At 41.9% G+C, this 20,325-nt stretch overlaps 1 protein-coding gene across 3 annotated transcripts; it reads right to left on the reverse strand.

Moving 5' to 3' along the window:
- Positions 1-2,174: 2,174 nt before the first annotated feature.
- LOC146547141 (NLR family CARD domain-containing protein 3-like) lies at positions 2,175-20,294 on the reverse strand. Of its 3 annotated transcripts, none has more exons than XM_085265882.1 (9): positions 19,554-20,063; positions 17,370-17,444; positions 15,857-16,141; positions 11,783-13,514; positions 9,841-10,011; positions 5,941-6,090; positions 4,870-4,916; positions 4,486-4,694; positions 2,175-3,117 (listed from the first exon to the last, which is right to left on the reverse strand). In XM_085265882.1, exons 2-9 carry the CDS (start codon positions 17,401-17,403, stop codon positions 2,740-2,742), a joined length of 3,006 nt encoding a protein of 1,001 aa, XP_085122008.1. In that variant the 5' UTR covers positions 17,404-17,444; positions 19,554-20,063; the 3' UTR covers positions 2,175-2,739. The 3 variants fall into 3 exon arrangements, with proteins under 3 accessions (XP_085122008.1, XP_085122009.1, XP_085122010.1); XM_085265883.1 differs by lacking the exon at positions 19,554-20,063 and adding an exon at positions 18,817-18,923; XM_085265884.1 differs by lacking the exon at positions 19,554-20,063 and adding an exon at positions 20,242-20,294 and having other exon boundaries at positions 2,978-4,694.
- Positions 20,295-20,325: the final 31 nt, after the last annotated feature.

Consider the following 20,325-nt stretch of genomic DNA (forward strand, 5'->3'; position numbering starts at 1 on the left):
GCAATCAACAACACACCTGGCGTTAATTATGTGCATCTAGTCTCAAACATAATAAGTTATGTTTGAGGTCTTCACTCACCCCGGTTCTGTTAGCCGTCAGGGCTGGGGGGCTGGCAGGAGGTGCTGGCCGTCAGACTGGGGTCTGGGATGCAGGGCCTCCCTGCTACTGCAGATAAGGAAGTGGTCCGCTTGCCCCTCTGGGGGCGGGGGCAATGGCGTGTCCAGCGGGGTGGCCTGGGGGGGCACAGGCCACCCCCCCAACCAGACTGGCCACCCCAGGTGCCACCCCAAAGGCAAAACAATAAAATTCAATCAAATATCAAATGTACGATTATGTTTTCACGGTGAAGCTCAGATATCCAGTTGTTTCTCCACTTTTTTCCTGTTTCAAAATCACCAGTTTGTGAGAAGATTATCTTCTTTTTTTAACAGGCAGATAAAGTTTTGCATTGGCATTGGCTAATTTGTCAATTGTTTGTTACAAATGTTCGTATTTTAATATTAAAAACTGTTTTTGCCCAAAACATATGTGCACTACATGGCAGTAAAAATACTATGCAAACATTGCTGTCCTTGAATGCTGAGTAAACACTGACAAAGCACTGATTGTATCTCTTGTACTTTATCAACGCAGTATCTAAAAACTTTGCACCGTAGTGGTTAAAATCTCATTCTAATAAGAGTTAAAAGCGCATTTGGTTATTAGGTTTATAGGATTATTGAATTATGGTTAAGGGTTGGTAGAATTTTTTTTAAACATTATCTGCCAATTAAATCTGCCACCCTTCTCCAAATCTGTGCCCCTACCTGGCCCCCCCAACAAAAAATTTCTAGACACGCCACTGGGCAGGGGTACCTGGACTTGGGATATAGAGTATGTTTGGGGAGTGTGACTGTCTGTGCAGTGTCTATTTGTGTCTGTCTACATGTTGGGTGAGTGTCGAGTATTTGGTTGTGTATATGGGGGTAGGAATGCATGTTTGTGTCCGCGTGCGCCTGTTCGTCTGTGTCTATATGCCAGGTTGGGTCTTAGACTCAACCTCTCTGGGTACATCTCAGGCCTTCTAAAGTACGGAGGCCTATCTCCCCTCACCACACTCCCTGCAGGTGGCTGATGCCCTCAGACGTTGGTGTGTTGGTGGTCCTTGCCGTCTGGGGCTGGGCGCTCATGTATGTACCGGCTCACTCCTGATGGCCGATTGGTGGGGCCGGGCGCCTGTGGCCCGGCTGGGCTCCTTCCGGGGGGTGGGATGCCCTCAGGCCTCTGGCCTCTTGGCCTGAAGCTCGGTCCTCTCTGGCACAGCTGGCTGCCGGCAGAGCCCGTAGGCACGCCACTGCAACCCCCTCTGGCCTCTGCTCCGTAGCTGCGGGGTGACCTCTCCTTTGGGGCTCTACTCAGCTCTTCCTAAGAGGGTGGCACCGTTCCCCCCCTTTTGGTGGTCCTCCTCGGGTCCTTGTACTCTGGGGCCTCTGGATGTCTGGGGCCTGGATCTCCTCCATACCTGCTTCATACCCTGGTGGACGGGGCTATGGCTCCCCACACTCCCTAGCAGATCGTTACATGGAGAAACCTTTGGAATACAAGTATGCTGATCCACACAGGTATGCACACAGGTGTACACACGGGTGTTCACAGACGCGGACTACACCTTTCTTGGCTGCTGCCTCAAAGCACATTGTGCGCTGTCTATCTTGCGTGCTGCACAATATCGTTTATTATTTAGTATCTACTGTTATCTACTGCTAGCTAGTTTATTGTGATGGTGCGTTTTTTTTTTTATTATGTTGCTCTTTGTTGTTTGCTTTCTCTTCTGTTTTTTTCTCCATACAGGTGATCCAGGTGTTTGTTGTTGTTTTTTTTGTTTTTTTCTTTCTTCCCCCCTTTCTCACCGTCTCTTCTCCCCTTTGGTTTTCTTTCTCTCCCTCTCTTTCTTTCATTCTTTCTCCCTGTCCTATCCCCCAGTCATGTCTGTCCCATTTGTAGCAACTGAAAATAAAATAAATTCATAATTATAATAAAGGTCAATCAAATGGACCAATATGGCAAGGCCATGATGATCCACTTGGTAAAATAAATCCGCTTGGCATCTTTCTTGGCCTTAAGACAACAATTCTGATGGCTAAAGATCCAAACGGGACACAAAAAAGAAAAAAGAAAAGAAAAGAAAAAAAAATTATGTGCATCTACCTTTAATACAATCACCAAAGAAAAAACACAAACGTGACCACTAACAGCATGCATAAGATAACAACCCAAAAAAATCACTCCTACAGTATTGTCACATTATAATACATCCAGTGAGGGACACAAATAAGCAAGCGAATTCATTATGAAAACAGAAAAAAGGCATGGCAGTCTCAGAACACCGGTGGTCCCCTTTGAGACAGGAGTTAAGACATACAGGCTGATGTATGTTATTGAAAAATATTAAAATAAATGGAGTATTTCACCAGGCTTAGGAACCCAATTTCCAAAACACATTCTGATTTGGCAGCAAAAGGTGTTTGTATGAAATTACAGCTTAATGATATTTGGAAACCCCTCTTTATTAGCAATAAAGAGCATATATTGTACATACTATTGTTTGAGTACTTACGATTGTTTTTTTGTACTTTTTATATTTTACATTTATATTTATTATTGAAACTTGCACCAAGGGAGTGGCACTCCAATTTCGTTGTACTCTGTACAATGACAATAAAGGCTATCCGGGGATGGGCGTCCAAGTACACACCGGCTCACTCCTTGGTGTCCGCATATCGGGGCCTGGAGCCTGGGGCTCGCTCGGGCCACTTCGGAGGTGGGGTGCCCCCGGCCTCTCGGCCTGGGGCTCGGTCACTCAGGCACGGCTGGCTGCCGGCGGAGCTCACGGGCGCGTCACTGCAACTCCCCCTGGCTTCTGCTCCGCGGCTGCTGAGTGAGCCCTCATCTGGGACTCTCCTCAGCTCTTTCTGGGACAGTGGCGCAGCTGCCCCTCTGTTGGTCTTCCTTGGTCTCTTGTGTTCTGGGGGCCTCTGGATGTCTGGAGTTTTGATCTCCTCCATACCTGCTTCATGCCCTGGAGGACGGGGCTGTGGCCCCCCCACACCCTCTAGCAGATCATTACATGAAGGAACCTTTAAAAAAAAAACAAAAACAAGCGCGTCCATGCTCACAGGTGTACACACGGGTGATCACACCCACAAACTACACCCTTTTTGGCTCCTACCTCAAAGCACACTGTGTTCTGTTGATCTTATGTGCTGCACAATAATGTTTAATATTTAGTATTTACTGTCATATTCCCATATATCATTGTGATGTTGTTTATTCTATTACTCTTGTTCTCTTCTGCTTGTTTTCTTTTTTCTTTCTCAGCAGGTGACCCAGGTGATTGATATATGCATTTTTTTTCTTCTTTTTTTTTCTGCTCATTCTGTTGGTTCTTGTTTTTTGCCCTTCTCCCCCGTCCCTCTTCTCAGCTGTTTCTCTTTCCCTCTTTCTTTCTCCCCTTCTTTCCCCCAGTCAAGTCTGTCCCATGTTCAGTAAGTGAAAATAAAATGAACAATAAAAGGTGAATCAAATGGACCATTATGGCAAGGCTGGGATGGTCAATTTGGTAAAGTAAATCCGTTGGGCATCTTTCTTTGCCTTTAGACAACAATTCTAATGGCAAAAGAGCCAAACGGGACAGGCAAAAAAAAAAAAAAAAAAAAAAAGACAATAAAGGCTATTCTATTCTATTCTATTCTATTCTAAGTAATATCATTTGAACACGATCTTTGGTATTATTTAAAGATAAAAAACCATTATTATTTAGTATATTACTGATCAATCACGAATTACAAAATAACTACTCTAACTAAGCCAAACAGCAGGAAATTTTGATGGAACTTTGGCAGGAGTTGGTGCAATGTCTGACTTTTTCAATAGGGGCTGCTGCATCCATGCTTCCATGCTTTCAATTCACTACTGGTGCAGGGCTGCAGTTGATACAAAGTTAAGCAATTTTTGTGTCTGTTCACAAAAACTGAATCATATCAGCTTAAGAGAAGAGAAACACAACATACTGATGTTGACTGTAAAGCTTTAAGTGGAAAAAGACAGAGAAGCAATATGTTGATCTTGGAATAACTGGAGCATCTTTGTTTTTTTGTAACAGTCTAAATTTTGCCTAACAGGGGGAGAGAAACATAGGAATCAGGGTTGGACCTTAACCTAAATCCAGGATAAAGCGGTTCAGTAAATGTGGTGTTGAAGGTGTGGAGGTGGATCAAAATGTCAGAGACTCTGTAGAAGGACACAGTGCCAGCAGGACAGTCCACATACACTGCTACTCTGTTAGTAACAGACGAGAAGCATGAAGAAGAAGAGATGTGCATGTGCCGCTTACTGTGCCACACAGAGTAACCACTGTCAGAGCACCTCAGACTCCAAGATTGATCATTTGATCCAAACCCACAGTCTGTTATGTGTCCTTTCCTTCTGATTCCTCTGTAACTCACTGATATTTCAATGTCTCCTCTCCACTCGACCTCCCAGTAACAGCGACCAGTCAGAGGATCTGTGCAGAGCAGCTGAGGACAGTCATCAAATCTGTCTGGATGATCAGGATATGACTGAATCTTCTTCACATGTGTCACCTTCCTGTTGTTGTCAGTCAGTTTGAGGTTTTTATTTACTGTGTTTTTGTCGATTGTGAGTGGACAGGAATCTGATGGAGAGAACAAACACAATCCAGCTGCAGTTATTGATCCATCATCTGTTCATTGATTGACACTTTGATGACGACTCCTGACATCAGAGGTGTGAATGAGTGATGTGACAGTTTGAAGATGGTTGAATGTGTGCTGCTTTGTTTTCATGAATCACATTAAAAACACACTTACACTTCCTCAGCCCTGGTGTCAACCATTGTTCTCCAGCAGGCTCCACCCTGAAAGGAGGAGAGGGTCAGACCAGCACAGTCTCTTTCAGCATGCACACAAGGCTCATACACATAGTTTATTATTCTCTAATAGTAATAGTAAATGAGGAATAGAAATAAATGCTTTCATCATGGCCAGAGTGCATAAAAAAATAACCACCTAAGGGCCAGATTAACTAATGTGTTGCTTCAGTCCAAACTCAGCAAAGTACTGTCAGGATTTGCAAGATTGCATGTAACATGTGGGAACTGATATTTTTGCACTAACCGCCTTGCATATAAACTTCTGGAAGTTCCTTTCTAAAGCTGCAAAATATGGGTGAAAAAACTACTTAGATCAACTGTGCAAACAGGTGTACTAATGTTTGCGTCATGCTGTTTGCACCAATATTTATTTGACATGGCAGCAATTATTGCTTGCACACGTAAAAGTGTGTTCTAGAAAAGAGAGATGTTTGTCCACTTGTGTCAGTTTATTTGAAATACCAGAAAAAGCTCTTTTAAAACATACATATTACACGGCGACCTAATTCTAAACTCGCTCACTGAACTCAGAGATGACTTGGGACCTCTGATTAAAAACTTTCAACTCTTTCATTCTTGGTATCAGGTTTTCTGTGGGAGAAATTTCATAGCATGAACAGTGAGGTTCAAAGTGAAACGGCTGAAGAAAAGAGAGGATGATAACAGTAACGACTTTGGACCCTGTTCTAAAAATAATAAGGCTCTTATTAGTCATCATGCAAATTCAGCTGCTAGCACTTTGTGAGATATTAATCACACACACAAACTTACAAAGAGGTCTGCAATCTGTAAATCTTTTTTTTTTTTCATATTTCATCTTTTTTTTAAAGATCCAGCATGGAAAAATGGTGGTACGGTAAACACACAGTGTAGAGTTAAACTTTTGTCAATCGGGGATTCACACAGGCAATCGCATCCACACCTACAGCATATTTAGAAAGCCTGACAACATGACAGTATTTCTTCCTCCTTTAGACACTGTATGTGATTTCAACAGGCATCTCCATACCTGATATCCATTCTCAGCTGCTTCAGCTGCTTCTCTCCTGCCTCTCCTGGATGGTTATAGCTCAAGTCCAGCTCTCTCAGTTGGGAGTTGGAGCGCAAAGCTGAGGCCAGAGAAGTGCAACCATGCTCTGTGATTAGACAGCCTGACAGCCTACAGACACACAAAACAACATGACAGTGATTGCCCCATGTTATTGTCCAAGTCTTCACTGTGGTTCACATTGTTGTGTGTTGTGTACACATTTAATAATGTACAGATATAGATATATCATCTTTACCCAAGATGCAGCACCTTCCTGTTAAAAGTTCTCCACAATCTCACAATATTGTGACAAAAATAATCTTATATTGCATGCTGTTGTCATACCTCCAGGAAGTAGGTCCAATCTACAGACTATGGTGTGTGTGTGTGTGTGTGTGTGTGTGTGTGTGTGTGTGTGTGTGTGTATGTATGTATGTATATATATATATATATATATATATATATATATATATTTGGACAATGACATAAGTAAACTATTACAGATATATAATGGACATGGACATAATGTATAGACTCTCAGCTTTCATTTCAGGGTATCCACATTCAAACTGGATGAAGGGTTTACAGTGGGGCAAAAAAGTATTTAGTCAGCCACCGATTGTGCAAGTTCCCCCACTTAAAATGATGACAGAGGTCAGTAATTTGCACCAGAGGTACACTTCAACTGTGAGAGACAGAATGTGAAAAAAAAATCCATGAATCCACATGGTAGGATTTGTAAAGAATTTATTCGTAAATCAGGGTGGAAAATAAGTATTTGGTCACCTCAAACAAGGAAAATCTCTGGCTCTCACAGACCTGTAACGTCTTCTGTAAGAAGCTTTTCTGTCCCCCACTCGTTACCTGTATGAATGGCACCTGTTTGAACTCATCATCTGTATAAAAGACACCTGTCCACAGCCTCAAACAGTCAGACTCCAAACTCCGCCATGGCCAAGACCAAAGAGCTTTCGAAGGACACCAGGAAAAGTATTGTAGACCTGCACCAGACTGGGAAGAGTGAATCTACAATAGGCAAGCAGCTTGGTGTGAAAAAATCAACTGTGGGAGCAATCATCAGAAAATGGAAGACATACAAGACCACTGATAATCTCCCTCGATCTGGGGCTCCACGCAAGATCTCATCCCGTGGGGTCAAAATGATCATGAGAACGGTGAGCAAAGATCCCAGAACCACACGGGGGGACCTGGTGAATGACCTGCAGAGAGCCGGGACCAAAGTAACAAAGGTCACCATCAGTAACACACTACAACGGCAGGGAATCAAATCCCGCAGTGCCAGACGTGTTCCGCTGCTGAAGCCAGTGCATGTCCAGGCCCGTCTGAAGTTTGCCAGAGAGCACATGGATGATACAGCAGAGGATTGGGAGAATGTCATGTGGTCAGATGAAACCAAAGTAGAACTTTTTGCTATAAACTCAACTCGTCGTGTTTGGAGGAAGACGAATACTGAGTTGCATCCCAAGAACACCATACCTACTGTGAAGCATGGGGGTGGAAACATCATGCTATGGGGCTGTTTTTCTGCCAAGGGGACAGGACGACTGATCCGTTTTTAGGACAGAATGAATGGGGCCATGTATCGTGAGATTTTGAGCCAAAACCTCCTTCCATCAGTGAGAACTTTGAAGATGAAACGAGGCTGGGTCTTCCAACATGACAATGATCCAAAACACACCGCCCGGGCAACAAAGGAGTGGCTCCGTAAGAAGCATTTGAAAGTCCTGGAGTGGCCTAGCCAGTCTCCAGACCTCAACCCCATAGAAAATCTGTGGCGGGAGTTGAAAGTCCGTGTTGCTCGGCGACAGCCTCAAAACATCACTGCTCTCGAGAAGATCTGCATGGAGGAATGGGCCAAAATACCAGCTACTGTGTGTGCAAACCTGGTAAAGACCTATAGTAAACGTTTGACCTCTGTTATTGCCAACAAAGGTTATGTTACAAAGTATTGAGTTGTATTTTTGTTATTGACCAAATACTTATTTTCCACCCTGATTTACGAATAAATTCTTTACAAATCCTACCATGTGGATTCATGGATTTTTTTTTCCACATTCTGTCTCTCACAGTTGAAGTGTACCTCTGGTGCAAATTACTGACCTCTGTCATCATTTTAGGTGGGGGAACTTGCACAATCGGTGGCTGACTAAATACTTTTTTGCCCCACTGTATGAGTTTCAGCATCCTTAACATGTCCCAACATGTTTTTAAAGGGAGCAAAAGTAATTGGACAATTGACTCAAAAGCTATGTCATGGGCAGATGTGGGCAATTTCTTCAATACATCATAATCAGTTAAGGAGATAAAAGGCCTGGAGTTGTTTTGAGGTGTGGTACTTTCATCTGGAATAGTTTAATGTAAACAGAAAAAACATATCCAAGAATTTGCTACAATACTAGGACTAGTGAACTCTACAGTTTCGTTCATCCTGAGAAAGAAAGAAAGAAAGAAAGAAAGAAAGAAAGAAAGAAAGAAAGCAAGCACTGGAAGCCACTCATAACCCTTAAAAATAGAAAGGCTACATTGGACTTTGCTAAAAAACACAAAAGAAATCCAGTAAAATCTGTAAAAATCCGTAAAATCATTCTTTGGACAGAGGAAACTAAGATAAACCTCTACCAGAATGATGGCACGAAGAAAGTATAGAGAAGGTGTGGAACACCTCATGATCCAATCATACAACATCATAAAACATGGCAGAGGCAGTGTGGTGGCTTGGGTGTGCATGGCTGCCAGTGGAACTGGGACACTAGTGTTTATTGATGATGTGACACAGGACAGAAGCAGTAGAATGAATTCTGAGGTGTACAGAGTCGTACTGCCTGCTCACATCCAGCTAAATGCAGTCAAATCGATTGGGTGGTGTTTCATAATACAGATGGACAATTACCCAAAACATACAGCCAAAGCAAAGAAATCTAATGTTCTTGAATGGCCAAGTAGGTCACCATGAGTTCAAGACTTTGGCATTTTCCTGCCAGCAAATGGGTTTCAACCAAGCATTAGAAATTAAGATTTTATTTTCAATTATTTCATTTGTCCAATTACTTTTGAGCCCCTGAAATGAGAAGATTGTGTTAAAAAATCATTTAGTTCCTCATCTTTTTTATGCAATATTTTTGTTCAAACCACTGAATTAAAGCTGAACGTCTCCTCTTAAACTGCATATGATTTGTTTCATTTAAAATTGATTGTGGTAATGTCTGGTGTCTGTGGAGGGAACTGAAACTTTGAGTTGCCAAGTAGCAGCCAAGAAACTTCTAAGATTTAGAGAGTTTTTCTAAAGAGGACTGGAACAAAACCCCTCCTGAGATGTGTGCAAACCGAGTGACTAAACTACAAGAAACATCTTTCCACTGCTTTGCCAACAAGGGTTTCTCCAAATACTAAGTCATGTTTTGCTTTTGGATCGAATACTTATCTCACTCAATTTATAACTCTTATGTAATGTGTTTTTTTCTGGATTTTTGGTTGATATTCTGTGTTCATTCATTTAATCAAATGACAATAAAATTATAAACTATTAGTTTTTCTGTAAGTGAACAAACGTACAAATTCAACACATAATTAATTCCCCTCAATGTATATCAGTTACCCCTAACCCTTGTTTTCACTATGCAGTTTTATGTAACAGCGTCTCACAGGTCTCTCTAAAACATGTATATTTGAATGTGCAACCAAAAGAGGAATTGGACAGAATTTTTAAACTGCCAGAACGGGATAACTGGAAATTCTTGGTGGTAAAGCTGCCCTGTCTTGTTGTTTAAGAATGACAGAAGGTTTAGATAAGCAGAAATATTTATAGACAGATAATTTCAGAAAATAGCTCTTGTTTGAAACAATCTGCTGAATTCTTACCTGAGAATGTGGAGATTACACTGCAGACTCTTCAATCCAGAAGATAGTAGCATCACTCCTGAATCCTTCAGATCGTTGTTATTCAGGTCCAGCTCAATTAAATTAGAGGACTCCAGGCTAACTGAGGATAGAGCGTCACAGCTTCTCTCTGAGAGGTTACAGCCACTCAGTCTGAAAAGATAGTAATGTAAATTTTGTACATTTTTATTCATTTATAAAGATGGCAATGCATTTAAAAATTAGGGGTGCAACGATACACAAAATTCACGGTTCGGTTCGGTTCGATACTTTGGTGTCACGGTTCGATATTTTTTCGATACAAAACAATGTTCATGCCTTTTTAATTTGTCATTTATTAAAATTATAAATATATATTTTAACTCAAAAGTACAGTTTTTAAATTTAACCCTAACCCTTGTGCGTGTTTTTTATTTTGACAGCGAATGCGCACCTGCGGACCACTTATGTGCAGCCCTGGTTATTTAGCTCATCATATTGCAGCCACAGAAATTCTTTTGTCCATGAAACCATAAAGCTGCACTTTCTTTTTGCCTTATAGTCTGATTTGTCATAACTTCTCCGTTTTGTGGTAAGCTTTTCTTTGGCTGTCACTTCTTCACCCTGACCTGTCTTATTTGGCTCAGCAGAACTGAAATGCTTTTACACATGCACTCACATAAGCTCAGCGATTCTCTGCACGATCAACCTCTCACATGTTTAAGCTTGCTGCGGGAGATTTCACTTGTCATGTTTGCATAGTAAGCTAACGATTAATAAGACGATGTCAGAGGAATTGGTGCACAAATTATCATCACTCACAGATCAGTGCTGTCGCTCTCTATACACAGTTCGCACGATTGCAAAGTGAAAGCAAAAAAACAAGCGCAAATTCAAACGCGACTTCAATATGTCACATATTGACAGTGGCTCACCGATGCCAATGACATAATTACCCAGCTACATTTCCGAAAGAATGCAAAAGCATTGACATATATTTTTCCTTCCTACAATAGCCCGACGGGCAGGGCAGAGATAGATTTTGGTAGCCCGACTGAAAAAATCGCTAGCTCCGGGACGTCGGGCTAGCGATATTGCAAGCCCTGTATCTGATTGAGGAATCACTCATCTTTGGAAAAGAGAGTTTATTACAGAGAAATGGCTCTTTCCAAAATAAAAGCTATACTATCCGCTTCTTCTGGGCTATATTCTCAGCAGCATAAGGAGAATCATGTGCTAACAGCTGTCTAAATGACTCGGCTAAAGTTAGTAGCATGCTTGCTTTTTTTTGTCTGCTTCCACTTGTCTTTGCACTACGATGATGTCGGCGTAAATGTGCAGTCATATTCGTTGTGTTCCCACTAGTGCTTTCAGGTTAATCTCGTTGAAATGACCTTAACGCCACAACACGGCAAATCTCCGTTAACGAGCTACCGCCGATCACTCCGTGCATGGGGCTAGACGGCCAACACGTTAACGAGCTAACTGCGCTAACACACTAGTTCACACCAATGTAATTGAGCATTGCATGGCACATTCAACATACTGTTTTACTTTAGTCCATGACTCGCTTACCTTCAGGGTCATACGTCACATGAAAACCAAAATAATTCCAAACGCCAGATCTGAATGACGTTCAATTTGCCTGTTGTAAGGAGAGCTTAACTTCTGTCTCGCTAGCTTGCCCTGCGCTCTTCCTTCTGACTATGCTGTCTGTGTTGAGCGCTCAGTGGATCTGCGCTCGACAGTGCAGCCTAGGCGGAGTAGTCGAACGCAGATTCACTGAGCGCTCAACACAGACAGCATCGACAGAAGGAAAATTGATAAAATAAATTACAGTTGTATTGTTCGATACATATGCGTACCGAACCGAAAGCACTGTATCGAACGGTTCAATATCGATACAAATATCGTTGCACCCCTATTAAAAATATATATAACTTACAGAGCTTTATTGGAAGCTTTGACCACTGGCATCAGTCTCAGAAGAGCCTCCTCTGAAGCAGCGTATTTCTTCAGGTCAAACTCATCCAGATCTTCTTCTGATGAAAGTAAGGTGAAGACCAGAGCTGACCAGTGAGCAGGAGACAGTTTATCTGTGGAGAGACTTCCTGAACTCAGAGCCTGTTGGATCTCCTTCACTAGAGAACGATCATTCAGTTCATTCAGACAGTGAAACAGGTTTATGCTTTTCTCTACAGACAGATTCTCATTGAGCTTCTTCTTGATGTACTGAACTCTTTCCTCATTGGTCTGTGGACTTCTTGTCTGTGTCAGCAGGCCTTTCAGGCGACTCTGATTGGTCTGCAGTGATAGACCCAGGAGGAAGCGAAGGAACAAGTCCAGGTGTCCATTTGGACTCTGTAAGGACTTGTTCACAGCAGTATTGTAGAAGTCTGCCCCAGTTTGTTGTTCTTCCAGCAGATTGACATGAAGAGCAGCCAAAAACTCCTGAACACTTAGATGGACAAAGCAGAACACCCTGTCCTGGTACAGTCCTCTCTCCTCTTTAAAGATCTGTGTGAGCACTCCTGAGTACACTGAGGCTGCTCTGATATCGATGCCACACTCTGTCAGGTCTGATTCATAGAAGATCAGATTTCCTTTCTGCAGCTGATCAAAAGCCAGTTTTCCCAGAGACTCAATCATCTTCCTGCTCTCTGGACTCCAGTGTGGATCTGTCTCAACTCCTCCATCATACTTGACCTTCTTCACTTTGACCTGAATCACCAGGAAGTGGATGTACATCTCAGTCAGAGTCTTAGGCAACTCTCGCCTCTTTCTGGTTTCTAGCATATTCTCCAGAACTGTAGCAGTGATCCAGCAGAAGACTGGGATGTGGCACATGATGTGGAGGCTTCGTGATGTCTTGATGTGGAAGATGATGCTCCTGGACCGCTTCTCATTAGTGAATCTCTTCTTGAAGTATTCCTCCTTCTGTGGGTCAGTGAACCCTCTGATTTCTGTCACCATGTCAACACAGTCCGAAGGGATCTGATTGGCTGCTGCAGGTCGTGTAGTTATCCAGAGTTGAGCAGAGGGAAGCAGGTTGCCCTTGATGAGGTTTGTTAGTAGCAAAACCACAGAAGTGGACTCTCTGGGGTCAGTCAGGATTTCTGTATTGTGGAAGTCCAGAGGAAGTCGACACTCATCCAGACCATCAAAGATGAACACAACCTGGAAGTCTTCGAACCTGCAGAATCCTGCTTCTTTGGTTTCAGTAAAGAAGCGATGAATAAGTTCCACCAAGCTGAACTTTTTCTCCTTCAGCACATTCAGCTCTCTGAAAGGGAATGGAAATATGAACTGGATGTCCTGGTTGGTTTTGTCTTCAGCCCAGTCCAGAGTGAACTTCTGTGTTAACAAAGTTTTCCCAAAGCCAGCCCCTCCCATAGTTAGTACTTTTCTGACTGGTTGTTCTTTTCCAGGTGGGACTTTAAAGATGTCTTCTAATCTTATTGTTGTTTCTGGTCTGTATGATTTTCTTGATGCTGTTTCAATTTGTCTGACCTCATGTTCTTGATTGACCTCTGCAGTCCCTCCCTTTGTGATGAAGAGCTCTGTGTAGATCTGATTCAGAAGGGTTGGATTTCCGGCTTTAGCAATTCCCTCAAACACACACTGGAACTTCTTCTTCAGGTTAGATTTAAGTTTATTCTGACACGTGATGGGGAATCCTAAAAGAATAGAGAAACAACATTTTGTGTATTCAAACACACGCTGGAACTTGTTCTTTAGAGTAGATTTACATTTAAGATCACACTTGTCAAGTGCTGCTAAAAGAAACACACAAATATGTATGATTTTTGGACTGTTGTGGTTGTTTTATTCAATTTCGGATGAGCTTTTTTTGTTGTCCATCCATCTATTTTGTGCCACCTATCTAGGTCCAAACCATGGGGGCAGTCTAAGTGGAGATGCTCATCCCACTATCACCTCAAGTTCTTTTGTGGAGACACCAAGGCTTTCCCAGCCGAACCCTGATGATGGTGCATGCATATACATGATCTACACGTCTGTAGATTCTACAATGTAAACTTTGCAAGTGGCCAGTACCATTTCCAGCGTGTATATAGACTGTGCAAATGCAAAAGTTTCCACTTCTCCAAAAATACGTAGAAGTTAACAACAGTAATAAATAGGGATGGGTACCGGTATCCGGTGCCATGATGGCACCGGTTCTGACATAAACGGTAGTAACCAGACCGTAAAGCAGCGCACATTTCGGTGCTTTAATTGGGTGCTTTTTTTTCCTGAGCTGTGATACACTTTAGATTCTAGCCAATCATTTTACGTTTCCGAGGATAGTAGGCGGGTCCAGGTACGTACGTTCTTTTAGAGCAGAGCTACAGATTAAAAATGCCCAAGGAGGACCGGTCAAATGTATGGCTGTACTTCACAGCAAAATATGCAAACTCAGCAGCCTGCAACAAGTGCTTTAAGATGATACTGTGATGCTGTCAAAGGAGGTAACTCCTCAAATCCGATGAAACACCTGGCGACGCATAGCGTTTTTTTTAAAAGCCGAGAAATGCTCCGTATTTGATAGCTTGCTGCGAGACCTCACTCTGTGCACATCTAACTGGTGGGTTGCCAGTTATCGGACCCGGAGCAACATCCCCCAAAAACCCGAAGAATAGAGTCCTGGCCCCTAGCCCTGCCAGTGTAGCAGAAATGATGACAGATGATGATGGCAGCAGCAGCCGTTCTTCTCTGCGTGAGTAGCTTAATGTTGTTCGTGTGTAATTTACGTTGAGTAGGCTAACCACGTTATTACATTAATGCATGTAAGGTGAACTAGCAAACATCATCATAGCTACATGCGGCTGTCTTCTTGTTTGATGGCAGATACTCCCTTCACCCTGGCCAAAAAGGCTAAAATGACCAAAGAAAAAGTGGAAAACAGTTAAACATGAGAGGTTTTTGGACAAAGTTTGTGTTTTTTCCATTGTTTAAGCACTGCTTCCAGCCAAGAGTGATACCATACATGCCCCATAGCTCTAACATTGTTATCTTTTTACAAAAAAACAGCTGAACATGAGAGGTTTTTGGACAAAGTTGGTGTTCTCCATTCTTTAAGCACCGGTTTGAGTACCGTTAAAGCACCGGCACCGTTTCAAAAGTACCGGTTTGGCACCGGTATCGGATAAAACCTAAACGATACCCATCCCTAGTAATAAATGGACCAATCACAGTAGTTGCAGGCTGCATCAGCACAAGTTGTAGGTACATTTTTAGGGAGATGCATATCAAGTTATGGCTTAAGTTATTGTGTAGGGTTTCGGAAAGGTTTGCAGTTGTAATGTACCTACAACATAAATTTAAGATAGAGACATGATTTCCACTTAATGTCAATATAAATTTTGATTCTATAGCACATTTAAAAGCAAAAAAAGGCTTTTTTAAAGCAAAGCCCATGAGGGAGGATGCCAGTTTCCATTACTTGTATCCACAGTTCTATTCTTTTAGCCTCTTGGCTTGCCTACAACTGTCCTGGACCTGGGTGTCTTCCAGATGGTGAACACTGTTCTGTTCCTCATAGATAAAGTCTGATAACCACAACAGTCCAATAAGAGAACACAATTCAAAGTTCAGATTGGACAGGCCATTCCTCCCAGCTACAGCCCTGCGGGTCTCTGTCATTGTCTACATGAACAGTAAAATCCAAGGGAAGTACAATGAAGTCCCCAGCTGGAGTAGGTTTTAGCACCATAAAAAGGCATTTCAGGACAATCCCTCATAAGGAAACATCATTTTCATTCATCAGGGGAAATATCAGTGAACCGGGACCTAAAAGCCAAAGAGGGCAACTCAAGAATGGATTAGAGTCAGATCACTTTCCAGGGGAAATTTCTGGAAATGGTTAAACATAAATGGACACACACACACACACACACACACACACACACACACACACACACACACACACACACACACACACACACACACACAACAGACAAAGGTTAGTGCTCTAACAAATAACGCAATAATATATTAATAACAAAATATTTGATCTCACCTAAATGAACAGATGGCCCAGAGGACAAACCTAGCTGTCGGGAAACTGTAGGATCAATGGTTCGAAGGTGACTGATCATTATCCTGCAGGCTTTTTCTCCCTTTTTCTTCACGATGTCAATGAAGTCGCGTGCCTTGTCTGCTCTACTTTGGTTTATTTCCTGTATCCTTTCTTTCTCCAACTCATTCAAGACATTGTCTGTTACAAGGGCTTCAAGTAGCTGTGTGAGATTTTCTGCTGTCACCCTCTCCACAAACTGTGTTCGCATTCTGGCAAGCTCCTTCTCTGTGGAAAGAAATATAATAAACTGAAATGAAGAATTTGTTTTTGTTTTGTTTAAATAGTAGATTTGTTTTTGAAATAACAAGTTTAGTAACTCAGTCAGCTCAGCCAACATAGATTTAACAGTTAACTCTCTATGAGTAGCCTCTGCAAACCTCCAGTGTAGTGAAGTCTGCTTATATGTATCATTATTTTAACAGATAAACTTGTTCAGTGTTACAGGAGTTTATCAAAGTGAACCTTGCAGCAGGCCAGTCTAACCTTGATAGTACCAGTTTTTAAGTAATATAGTCAGTCCATAGCTAAATAAAGGATTTATATTATAAGTGTATCCCACTTCTTTTTGGCAAATGGTAAATAGACACTTCTTATACAGTGTTTTTCTACTTTACCCAAGCACTCAAAGTGCTTTACACAACTATAGAAAGCAGAAAACTAACAAGTAACTTTAGAAAAAGGCATGAAAATAATGATATGACACCACACGCACATAATGATTTGTGCTGGAGTCCTTGCATTTAATTTTCATATGGATGAGACCCAAAAACTTCACATTATTTTACATTTAAAATATATTTAATGTAATATTTAATGTGTTACACAGGTAGGTCTTTCTTTTGCTGTTCATGTACTTCTGGCTCTTATCTATGAATTATTACTGTCAATAAATTCCAGTCAACTTGCCAGTAACTGCAGATAAAAAAAATCAGCCTGCACAGCAGAAAACGGGGTATTTATTCATGATGCACCTAAGTACTTATGTTAAAGTGAACTGTCCCTATTAAATAAAAGGTAAATAAACATAAATTAGAGTTCACTGAAATTTAATACACAGTTACTCGTTTTATAGAAAAAGAATTTAACTGCTAACAAACACGGGCAGGGATAGCTCAGTAGGTAGAGTGGTGGCCCCATGATCGGAAGGTTGGGGTTTTTTTAATCCACTCAATAGCTACCCTAGGTACCCCTGAGCAAGGTACGGTCCCTACACAGTGCTTCTCGGTGCCCTATGGCTGCTTCAACTAGCATGTAGTTATTTTTAAAAAAGTTGCCTTATTTAACTGTGCCAACTTAAACTCTCTCATGTATGTATGTTTATGTATTTTGGTGAATAAACCATAAACAATGTCTGTACACGAAGTACAGAGTGCTCTATTATTCTAAGAAGACTTTTTTGTTTCATGTTTATTTGTCTTACTTACATCTTGTCAAATAGCCTTCTGGCTCCTACCTGCTGAGCAAGCTGCTTGGTTAGGCGAATCCATCAGCACACTCCTCTACGGTCTGCTACAGCTTTGCTCTAGAACTGAACACCACAGGAGATTTTCAGATTGCAGAGCTATTTAAGCTGCTTTGGGATTCTACTTCTATCGCACTGTATTCTTATTCATTCAGTTTTATTTATATCACACAAATCCCAACAACAGATGCCTCAAGGTGCTTTATATTGTAAGGTAGACCCTACAATAATACATACAGAGAAAAACCCAGCAAACATATGAAAATTTTTTCCACATTTAAAAAAAATCAAAAAAACAAATTGTCCTATCAGGTCTTTCCCCTCAGATCCTGTCTTAGATCACATTGTTCATCCTGTTTGCCCAGTTTTCTTTGTGAACTTTGAGCAGGTGTCTCTCTCCTTTTTAATTGAAATAGTTCAGCATGTGTGCTGATCTGTTAAGGTGACAGCTTCCTACCCTGTCTCCTCAAGGATGTTTTTAATAGGTCTAGGTGTGCGGAAATGACTTGATGAGGAGAGACTTTTCTTATGTCTTGCAGTGAGAAGAAGCGGTAGAGTGACAACAGGAGTGACGGAGGGGCAGGAGCCAGAAACTGCAGGGACAGTCCTGATTGTAAATAAAGCACTGTTGAACTGACACACGCAGAAGTGTCCATCTGTGGGTCGTGTGTCACAATCCTACTGCTGTGCTTCATTCACTCAGTGACATGCAAATCAAACCAAATCATGTTGCAGGAACCCTCACTCACCCGTATGAGCCACGCTGTCAGCTTTTTGCCTCCTACACTCATAAAAATTAGTCATTGGATGAACTCAATTTGATTGATGGCAGGTTTTCCACGTAATACGTTTATTTTGGTTCAACCAAATCTACATATATCATGACAATTTAATTCAATTTAGTCAGTAGAACACAATGTTTTAAATACATTTAAAAGGAAAAAAAAATACATTAACAAGATGTGAAAGGATATATCAGGATACCAGAGTTGCTGCCATGAGAGAGACTGATCGTTAAAGCCAGGCACAGCCAGCAGTTGGTTGCAGTTACTAATGTGTAGGTAAATAAAAACCATGTTTCATTTGCAGACTTCATCCTTCCTGATGTGTGTGGTGTCAGGTCGGATCCTCTCTGTATCACACCTCTCATCATGCATCTTGTTTTCATTTCATTAAGCTGAATTAAGTTTTTAGTTTCCATTTGGTTCCAGCCTTAGAGGAAACGAAACTAATGACACCAGCACAGAGAGGCTGTGTGCTGAAGAGCCCTAAAGCCAAACTGGCCCTTCGCCAGGTGTGTTTAACTTCCACAAAGCATCACAGTGTGAAAATACTTTGTTATATGTAGTATTTATAAGTATTTTTCTCAGCCGCTGACACGTAAACAATCAGCATAGTGTAATATGAAATAACCTAGATTTAAACTTAATGTACTCACATTGATTTTAAACTTGTCTCAGTAAGAGAAGTGATCCAAAAGTTCCAGTCAAAGGAGCTTGCAAAGAAAAGCGTCTGGACTTCTTTAAGTTGCTTGAAGACGTTTCACCTCTCATCCGAGAAGCTTCTTCAGTTCTTAGGTCAAATGGTGGAGAGTCCCAGATATAAACCTAGTGGGAGTTTCCCCCCACAGAGGGACAAAAGGACTCCCTGATGATCCTCTTATCGCCTGAGCCAAGGTGGGAAACTGGGTGTGGGTCCCAATCAGCCAGAGTTTCGGGTGAGTTCATTGTGAAACCTGGCCGCACCTTTTCATGCGAATTCCTGAGGTCAGATGGCCCAGGATGTGAGTGGGCGTTAAGGCGTCTGGGGAGTTTCACACCTTGGCTCAGGCGATTAGAGGATCATCAGGGGGTCCTTTTGTCCCTCTGTGGGGGGAAACTCCCACTAGGTTTATATCTGGGACTCTCCACCATTTGACCTAAGAACTGAAGAAGCTTCTCGGATGAGAGGTGAAACGTCTTCAAGTAACTTAAAGAAGTCCAGACGCTTTTCTTTGCAAGCTCCTTTGACTACGATGACCTGGATGACTGAGAACCTTCACAGACAAAAGTTCCAGTCGAACAACTTACAAACATTACAGACTTTAGCATTGTTAAAGTACCATTGTGCCTATGTCTTATTGCTACATGCATTAAATAATTAAAGTGTGAAATAAAAAATAAAATAAAAGCTTACAGTTTATTTAAACACAGGAGAAGACGATGACTCTGCACTCCTCACTGGGAAAGACTGGAACATGTGAGCTCTTCCCTTGAATGAGAGACTCCTCCTCTGAAGGAAGGACGGGTAAGAGAGTGGAACCAGTGTTGCCAACTTAGCGACTTTTCAGACCCCCTTAGCGACTTTTTTTCTAAAAAGCGACTAGCGACAAATCTGGCGACTTTTTCCGGTATTATTGGAGACTTATTTATGACGACTTTTTGACGTGAAAACGCGTATCGCTCTTACGCTCAACAAGCAGCGGTGCTGCCTTGGGCACCTCGCCCGTGCCAAAGCGCTCACAGGTGGAGGATAGTCCTCCCCCAGCTGCTATCAGGGCAGAAGACGTTCACACCTGTGAGTTCAAACGGCAAATGAATCGCGCATGGGCGAAGCCGCTGCTCCCGCACTGACTATAACCAGTCAGTTCTTTTACTGTTATGCTGTTTTGTGGATCACAAGGTTTAAAACTACTTATAAACACACACTCTCACACACAAAGTAACTCCACCAGAGTGCCAGTTTCGGGTCACTTTTGCCGGTCCAGGCCCGGATAAAGGAGCAGGGTTGGAATTGTGACATTAAAAAACAATAATTTCTAAAATAAATTTAATTTGTAGTTCTAAATAAATTCTAACTGCATTTAGGACGTTTTTTTACTCACTTTATGTCTCTTTCACGATGTTATTTCTCTCTCCAACAACGTAGGTTACAATTACAGTAGCATGACCAATTATGCAAATTAGGC

This window comes from Mchenga conophoros, linkage group LG23, assembly GCF_057382185.1.
Source record: "Mchenga conophoros isolate Kocher_MC1m ecotype Shallow Benthic linkage group LG23, M_conophoros_male_GT1.1, whole genome shotgun sequence".
NCBI classification, from domain to species: domain Eukaryota; kingdom Metazoa; phylum Chordata; class Actinopteri; order Cichliformes; family Cichlidae; genus Mchenga; species Mchenga conophoros.

Bases quoted from the DNA above. Each gene is read 5' to 3' on its own strand.
- LOC146547141 (XM_085265882.1), bottom strand. From the start codon at position 17,403: ATGGATTCGCCTAACCAAGCAGCTTGCTCAGCAG. The intron at 6,091-9,840 runs GTAAGAATTCAG...GTGTGTCTGTAG, and splicing joins TGTAATCTCCACATTCTCAG to GCTGTCAGGCTGTCTAATCA. The intron at 3,118-4,485 runs GTGAGTTACAGA...TTTTTTTTAAAG, and splicing joins GAGGAGACATTGAAATATCA to GTTCCTTCATGTAATGATCT.